The sequence below is a fragment of the Rhagoletis zephyria genome, unplaced genomic scaffold (genome assembly GCF_001687245.7).
Source record: "Rhagoletis zephyria isolate East Lansing unplaced genomic scaffold, Rhagoletis_zephyria_1.1 Rzeph_scaffold_04579, whole genome shotgun sequence".
In the NCBI taxonomy this organism is placed as follows: domain Eukaryota; kingdom Metazoa; phylum Arthropoda; class Insecta; order Diptera; family Tephritidae; genus Rhagoletis; species Rhagoletis zephyria.
In genome coordinates, this window is record NW_016161662.1 from 865 (window position 1) to 9,941 (window position 9,077).

The 9,077-nt window shown below is 34.6% G+C and overlaps 1 protein-coding gene across 16 annotated transcripts in view; it reads right to left on the bottom strand.

Moving 5' to 3' along the window:
• Window positions 1–2,235: 2,235 nt before the first annotated feature.
• The window catches only part of LOC108370921 (proline-rich protein HaeIII subfamily 1-like), a 12,477-nt gene continuing 5,635 nt past the window's right edge, over window positions 2,236–9,077 (bottom strand). For 6 of the 16 annotated variants that reach the window (XM_017626371.1, XM_017626369.1, XM_017626367.1 and 3 more), the window contains 3 exons: window positions 8,544–8,738; window positions 2,652–3,501; window positions 2,236–2,451 (listed from right to left, as the gene is read on the bottom strand). In XM_017626371.1, coding sequence (XP_017481860.1) covers window positions 2,399–2,451; window positions 2,652–3,501; window positions 8,544–8,561 — 921 coding nt within the window. In that variant the 5' untranslated portion in view covers window positions 8,562–8,738 and the 3' untranslated portion in view covers window positions 2,236–2,398. Of the gene's footprint in view, window positions 2,452–2,651; window positions 3,502–8,543; window positions 8,783–9,077 lie in introns of all 16 variants that reach the window. The other 10 variants (XM_017626372.1, XM_017626368.1, XM_017626360.1 and 7 more) reach the window with 5 other exon arrangements.

A 9,077-nucleotide genomic window follows, 5' to 3' on the forward strand; every position in this document is an offset into this window, starting at 1 on the left:
GCCAGCAACTATTCCAGCTTTGGAAGACAACATTTCCGAAGAAATTCGGGCTATTCCGGCCGAAATGCTCGAAAAAGTTGCCCAAAATTGGACTTTCCGAATGGACCACCTAAGACGCAGCCGCGGTCAACATTTAAATGAAATTATCTTCAAAAAGTAAATGTCATGGACCAATCTAACGTTTCAAATAAAGAACCGATGAGATTTTGCAAATTTTATGCGTTTTTTTTAAAAAAAAAGGTATCAAGCTCTTAAAAAATCACCCGTTATTTTGTATTTAAATATGTACAACTATTTTTAACCGACTTCCAAAAAAAGGAGGAGGTTATCAGTTCGTCGGAATATTTTTATTTTTTTTTTTAACCGACTTCCAAAAAAGGAGGAGGTTATCAGTTCGTCGGAATATTTTTATTTTTTTTTTTAACCGACTTCCAAAAAAGGAGGAGGTTATCAGTTCGTCGGAATATTTTTATTTTTTTTTTTAACCGACTTCCAAAAAAGGAGGAGGTTATCAGTTCGTCGGAATATTTTTATTTTTTTTTTTAACCGACTTCCAAAAAAGGAGGAGGTTATCAGTTCGTCGGAATATTTTTATTTTTTTTTTTAACCGACTTCCAAAAAAGGAGGAGGTTATCAGTTCGTCGGAATATTTTTATTTTTTTTTTTAACCGACTTCCAAAAAAGGAGGAGGTTATCAGTTCGTCGGAATATTTTTTATTTATTTTTTTTTATGTATGTTACAGCATAACTTTGGACCACGGCAACCGATTTCCATAATTCTTTTTGCATCGGAAAGGTAGAGGTGGTCCCATACTAATCTGGTTAAGATCCGATCAGTGGATCATGAGATATATATATAAATATATTTTTTATATGAGACTTGACGTCGGTTTGTTTTTTTGCTAAAAATTAATTGTTAACATCTCTGGTACTTTGTATGGAAGAACATGCGTGACACTGTCAGGGGAAAAAATCATCAAAAATCAACACGATTTCTAAGCCACTTAAAATTTGCACTTTCCAAAGTTAGAATTTAATGCGTTATAAAACTGCTTACTTAGATTTTTCCTTAAAAGTTCTTAACAAAAAGTTTGTTCTTGTTGTAAAATTTTGTTGAATATGTCTAATTTTTCTCTACAATTTAAAATTTGGACTAACATGGTGTATATTAGATAATGAACTGTATTTTTATAAAAAAAAAATATAGACACTAAGCCACCAAAGAAGAATAGGCACAACTGGTCAAAATGTTCTGTTCCTATTACATGACTATAGATTGACACATTAATAGCCAGTTTCGCGAATGCAATTTAAATGAAAAATGTTTTTCCCGTCAGTTTCCATATTAAATCCAATAAAAAACAAATAATTTTTCACTTAAATTGCTTTCGTGCAAGCTTTGGAAAAATAAAATTAAACTCTATTGCAGTACTAAACAGTGTTTGAAAAACTGGTACTTTACATTGGCAGCATCTAACTCTCTTTTTATTTTGCAGCGAGTTTAAAAGTTGGAAAATTTTGCGTATTAATTCCGAGAGCTAGGCTAAAATCGATCATTTTTGAGCGCCATGTTCGGTAATCGTGTCCGGCGATGTTCATTGGCCATCTCGGAGCTGCAATTTGTGGCCGTTACAATTTTTTGTGGGGTGGCATGAAGGTCCAATTTAATGCGAACAAACCATTTACGATTCAGGCCCTTAAGGCGAATATTGTGCAAGCCACTCATTAGATAGAGCCAGACATCATCACCAATAACTTGGAAAACTGGGTTAACGAAATTATGTTCCATAAGTAACACAGGATACTGATTCCGATGCGGTAAATTTTAAACATGTTTTTGAGAGACTCCTTCGTGCTGATTGCGAATCCAGATTTTGAGAAAACCGTGGCCAAAGTGTCAGAAAATCACTTTTTTTGCACTATTTGAGAAGCTCTAGCTAAGAAACAAAAGGTGATAGAACCTTAAAAGCTAGGACTCCCAATCTGCACCTTGACCTGGTGGTCACTTATACTTCTATTTACTACGCAAATTATTTACTTTAGTCGAAATTTTCGGTATGAATTAAATTCAAGAGAGAAAACTCGCTGAACCAATACACATATATGCCAGACTGGTTCTTAATATCACCAACGCTTATATATTCGCCTTACTATATATGGCAATTCAAATTTCCGTTCGACCAATTCACATTTCTATCTAAATACCACAAAAATGTTTATTGGGTTTAGCCCTAACTAATTTATAATTTTTTAACTAATTAACCAAATACATTTGCTCCAAATTACTGAAAACGATTTCGTATTTACCAACTGACACAAATAAGCAAAATAAATTACAACCGGCGCTTATATGTTTGTACAAATACATACATATATATGTACGTAGACTTAACAAAAATTAACTCACCTTCTCCTGAGTAGATTCATCAACGCCACTGTCATTGTCACCTTCTGAAATTAAACGAAAGTTTACAATTTGTGTTTAAATTAATGTGAGAAATCAAATGAAAAGCCTCAAGCAGTTTGGTTTCAATACTTGCAATGCCCCATCCATAAACTGATAACTTTCCAAGAGCATAATACATATTGATATGTATATATGTACATAAGTATAAGTAAATTTAAAATTGTTTGTATTGTTGTATTCTTACTGTGATCACCACTTTTCTGCTTCCGTCCATTCTCCACGCCGCTGCTTAACATTTCCTGTATGCTCGACAATGTTTTCATGCCGTTCGCTTTCACCTCGGCTATTGGTGTCAGCGTCTCGCCCATGCCAAATGCATCTTTGATTGAGTTGGTTTTAACTTCCGCCACCGCTGGTCCCATCGGATCCTCATTTGCACTCAACGTCTTACGCGGTGTTATCGCTTGACCCACCACCACATCATCATCATCTTCATTGTTGTTCGAACTGGCCGATGGTGGGCGTGGTGGTAACTGTACGGGAGATTGTTGGTATGGTTGTTGCTGTAGTTGCTGTTGTGGTAGCTGTTGCTGCTGCTGTTGCGGTTGCTGTTGCAGTTGCTGATAGGGCGGTCGTTGTAGTGGTTGTTGTTGTGCACCCACTTGCGGAACGCCAGGCGGACGTGCAAATGGCGGACGCGTCGGTGGATTGCCAGGATAGGGATTTTGTGGACGATTCGCTGGCATTTGTTGACCAGGTGGTGCACCGGACCAAGGATATGCAGCGGGCGGGCGTTGTTGACCTTGCCCAGGTGGACTCATTGGACCGCCATTCGCGCTAGGTGGACGCATTTGCAGGTTTTGCAGCGGTGGCGGTGGTGGACGTTGCCCGCTGCCAGGGCCACCAATACCCATCAGCAGATTTCCCCTGCTATCTGTGTTACGCAATGGAGGTGGCATTGATCTTGGTGGAGGACCACCACCAGGTGCACCGCCCATGTTCATGGGAGCGCGAGGTGGCCCAGCCATCGGCCGGGGGGGCATGCCACCGCCAGGAAATGGTGGGCGAGGTCCACTGACAGGTGGCGGTCGCATCTGCATTTTCACAATTTGAATAAATTTCAGTTCGCGCGGCAAAAATAATATGTATGTATGTATGTATGTATGTGCGCACGTAAGCATGTATGAACATCAGGATGCCTCGCAAAAACAAGTTGCTGCTTGTACAAACGAATTATAAAACTTGAACAGTCTCTCTTGAATATTTAATTTCAACATGTTGCCACCTAGTTTTGTGCTTTTCCACCTCGTGAACAGAGTACAACTTTTTCGTAAACAATTTGAGGAACTTAACCAGGGACCGATAAAGCGCTCCAACTAAATAGGAACAAAAGTATTGAGAAGCAGTTTGAGCGGGAACAGAAAAAGAACAAAAGGTCCGCGAACGTGCCCGTAAAATACAAATTGCGAACGAAACTCTCGGGAACGTTCTTAAAGAGAACAAAATGAGAACAAAACTCTAAAGAACATTCTCTATAAGAACATAATGAGAACGAAAGTATCGAGAACATTTTCAAGTAGTAGCAAATAAGAGCAAAAGTCTGTTAGAGAACAAAACGAGAACAGAAGCTTTGAGTACTTAACGTTAAGAATGAGAAGGGCGTCTGCATGGTGGGATGAAAAATTGCTTCAGGAAGAACTATGACTGTTATTTCTAAGCCAGATGAATCATTTGAACTTCAAGCTCATTAATCATTAGGTTGAACAGTCCATGTATGGAACCATTTTTCATTTTATGTGCAAGCAAAATTCGTGTCTTAGGCCTTTCGTTGACTTAATTTGCATAATTCTCTTAAAATTTTATTTTTTTTGATAATGGTACTATTCAAATATTTCAAACTAACGTAGCGCTATGAGAAATATTTTTCACGTTTCGTTCTCTGTCAGAAACTTCTTGAGACTTGATTCCCCAAATTGTGCTTCGAGAGAAAGTTCCTTGACCCGTTTGTTCCCGTTTTGTTCTTTGTCAGAACGTTGCGGAGACTTTTGTCCCCACTTTGTTCTCTTAGAAATGTTCCCAAAAGTATTGCTTGGATTTGGTTTTCTTTGAGAATGTTTCACATGGTTTTGTTGTTATATAATTCCCGTTAAGAACGTTCTCGACAATTTTTTTCTCACGTTCGATTTTGTAAAAATACCCTGGAGGGTTTTGTTCTCATTTGGGTTAGGGTTTTGTAGCGTTCTTGGGAACAAAACTTAGAGAACGACATTAAGTTTCCGGGGTGTGCATAGCTCAGTGGTTAACGCATCTGACTTTGCACATCGATGATGCGGGTTCGATCCCTGCTGAAGTCTAGAAAAAGAACTCTGATGAGGAGATGTGATGATCTCCGAAATATCTCTCTGCTATAACTTCTACTGCCTAGAATGTCCTGGTTGCTTTTTCCATTTTTCCTAATAAACAAAATCGTGGCACAAAGCTCAATAACAATATTAAAAATAAAATGTTAATAAGCGACAATAACATTAACAACGACATTAAGTTTCGATCGAAAAAGCAAATTTTGATCGGAACTTCTAACTAAAAATTATAAAAGCTACAAGTTAACTAAAATTCTTTGCTTTTTATTTGTGAATGTTTTTGTGGCTTGTAAATATTTAATTTTAATATTTTTATTAAGCTTTGTACCACGATTTATTTATTCGGAAAAGTGCTTTGCTTTTTGTTTTGAATTGCAAACTCGCTCGCTCTCTGGCTTCTATAAACTGTACCGATAGATTTAATAACAATAATCAGACTTTTCCAAAAACTAACTTCGCTCATACCCGATGTATCTCGTAATAGACAATTGCTTCAAATACATTAAAAAAGTCAAGCTATTCATACGTACATATTCCTTCTTTTTTTTGTGAAAAATAAATACTTCTAAATTGTTTGGTTTATGAATGAACTGTGGGATCACATTATTTCATTAACGAGTTTCTGGTAATTTGTATCAAAATTAAAAATATATTTAACTTTTCGGCAGTTTTTGAATAAAAAAATGCAGATCTTTTACTTTGTCTACCTCCATAGAATATTTTCCTACAGAAATGCTGGGCGACAACAGTTTTTTTTTTTTTTTTTGAATCAATGAAAAGCACGATTTCTTGCAGTATATCTAACGCGTTACGGTTGTCTTTGAATTGAGCCAAAATATTTTGGTGGAAGTCATAAAATAAACTACATTTTATTATTCGCTTGTGGAAGGAGAACTGAATTTTTTATATTTTGCGTGAGGTAGTCTAATGTATGCCTATTAGTATATGTATTTGAAAGTGCTGAAATATGCAAATATTTATGTAGTAAAGTGCGATTAAGATCCCAACCAACCACAACAAAAATTTGTCTAAGCGAAAAAATCGTATGAAAGCCACCTGATTGAAGCTAGTTAGCATACCGTGGTATAACTAAGTTTGTTTGTAAATATATATGTATGTATGCTGAATTTGTTTACATTTTAATGGTATCGTATTTCGTGCTGTTCTTCTGAGACATTGCGGAAAAGAGTAGGAGATTTGACCTGAATAATGAATTTCGGCTGTAATCAGAGCTGAACGAAGGGCTACAAATCACTTATTGATTCAACAAATTCCAACTTTATATCCTTTAACAAGTTTACATACATATGTATACATTCATGTACATATATATAGATATCTGCGAATTTTGTACTTATTTGTTGCATACAAAATATTTATATTGCTCATGCTACGAATTAGAATATATTTGCAATACCACAAATTTTGGTGTTTTATGGCAAACGCGATAGTAAGCAAATGTTTACATTTACGTCCTATGCCACCACAAAACAGCCTCGGCTTCAACAAGGTCGCCATAATAGTAAATATTGTGAACAGGTTTAGAGCGCTTTGTAATACACTACTAGCTAATTTGAATAAGATAACGAAAACATTAAGGGGGCAAAAAGAGTTGACTACTCTTTGAGCAGAATAAGTCGTTTAATATTTAGTTTCTCATGATTTATGGGTATATCAATACTTATACATACATACATCCATAAGTATGTAGGTATTTATGAATGTAGAAATTTTCAGAATTTATGAGAAAAAGCCTTACCGCCAAGAAGCGATTTGCACTTATTTGTATGTACAAATAAATGTATTGTTAAAAAAGCAAATGTAAGTAAAAATGACAGTGCAACAAAAAAAAATCACGAAATACACCCTAAACAAAACTTGGTGTGGTTTGCAGGTAGGGCCGGTAGGGTCGAGTACAACATGAAAATTGGCTTCTTATAGTTCCTTAACCCTATTTTTTTTTAATTTAAAAAACGGTTATTTTCGTACTTGATGCCCTTGTTATGTTTTAACATACTGACTATTTTTCACTCGATTTTTAAAATTAAACATGTTTTTAAAGGAGGACTTAGAGGATTTTGAAATTACTTAGATTGTTGGAAGTTAGCATTGGGGTAAATTTAATAAACCCCTATTTTTCAACTTTTACCATCGATAAATTCAAAAAGGGGGTGCTTAAGGAGGCCCAGGGCTGCGTGTGTACCAGGTTTGGTACAGATTGATGAAGTGGTTTTCCAGATAGACGTATTTGACGTAAGTGTACAGTAACACGCCCATTCTTCAAAAGTTGCGGAATACTTTTTTTTGCTAAATAGGCATTGTATATATCACAACCAAAGGGTGAAAAGGAGCCAAGTCCATTTTTTTGAATTGTTTAGGAGAGAAATTTTCTTAATGGAAAAACGAATACGCGTATTTTCTTACTAAAAATAGATATTTAGAACTACCTTAAAAGCCCATGAAGTTTTTCGAAGATGTGGCATAGAATTCTTAAAAATCAATATTTATCTCCAATTGTTTATTTTAGCATTTTTAATACTAACGATTTTTTATGAGTTCCCCCAATGCATATTTTTGCGGTTTTGGGGGGCCTATAAAAATTGTTAGATAAACAATTGGGTGTCGTTACTAGGAGTCTCCTAAAGAGAAAAAGTTTTCTGATGGAAAAATACTGATTTTCAAGAATTCTATACTATTTCTACGAAAAATGTGTTTGTCCCACATAAAATACATGCAAAACTCAATGTCCTATGTATATATATATATATATTTTTTTTTTACAAAAAACAGGTATTTTTCCATTTTTAAAAGTCCTAGAGCTTGACATTTTAAACTTTTTTCACCGCATGCATTTTTGGACTACCCTAATATACATCCATATAAATTCATGACCGTATTTTTACTTAAATTACTCAACTTCTGCAATTTTTATCCGATTTAATTAAATGAGGTAAAAATTTGTTCGAAAAAAAATTTACGTTTATATAGAAACTATAGAAACTTTCATGGAAAGTTTTGAAATTTGCAATGTTCAAAGCTTAAAAAATCAAGAAAAAAAGTTTTTTAATTTTTACCGCATGAAAACTCCCAATAATCTAAAGACCGTTTTCTCAAGTAGCCTTTAAAACTTGTCTGCCCTTTAAATATATTTTTTCAGAACGAGATTTGTGTTTGCAGTGTGGACCTGAGAAAACGGCCCTAATGGCGAATTTCCACTAGGCATTGAAATTACAAAAAAATGTATGCCATTTAAAAAAAAGCCAAGTGGAAATGAACTTAATGACTACTTTTTTAATGTAATGACAAGATTATTTCTTAATGCCCGGCTTTGTCATTTGTCATTTTTGCCATTTAATGCCTAGTGGAAAGCCCGCATAAGTCATTCTAAATGTCTCTAAATGCCATTTTCAAAAAGTTTTATACAAAAGAAATAGAAAGTTCAGAAATCGATTTTCATGTTGCACTCGACTACAGCACTGTGCCATTCTTTATAACCATATGACGTTTTACTTTTTTTATGGGAATGTGGAAGGCTTTGTAGTTAAGGAGAAATTATATTTTCAATTTTGTCATACTCTTATTTCGATTGTTGTTAAATCCCGCTTAAATAATAGGAATTTTTTCGGATTGGCTGTTCTTTTTGGTATGCGGTTGCAACAGAATAAGGCTATTGTGTGGTTCATATGAAATACTAGGTGCTAATAAAAGTACATACATACATACATACATATGTTTTAAAAAAATAATTAAGTAGAGACTTTGGTTACAATACTTACCGCCTCTGCATCACCCATTTTTATTCACAATCCACTGATTTATAATGTTAGTTTCAATTATTTATTTATTTATAATTTTACTCTTTATTTCTTTACTTGGTCTTTCTATATTATACTTTTTTTATTGAATTTAGAATTATAGTATATTTTTATTCCAGATAAATTGTGCTCATATACAAATTAAGTATCACGAACCTATGTTTCTTCTTATTTTCATTGACTTTTCGTTGTGAACAATGCTTTTATAAAATGTACTAGCAATTACCCGGCGTGCTTCGCTGCGCCTTAAATGTATTTTTGTGTTGTAACTCTCCCCCTAAGCTCTTATGGCCTCATTTACAAAATATTTTTAAAGAACTTTATGAAGTTAGATTTAAAAAAATCGATCTATGAAGCATTGTTTATTTTTTTTTTGAGTTAATATATTTTCGAAGGTAATTAGAAAATATGTAAAGAACCGACTTTCTCTTGGAAATTTAATTTATAATCTTATAACTGGAGTCTACTATCGCACCCTTTCCTCAAACGTGTATT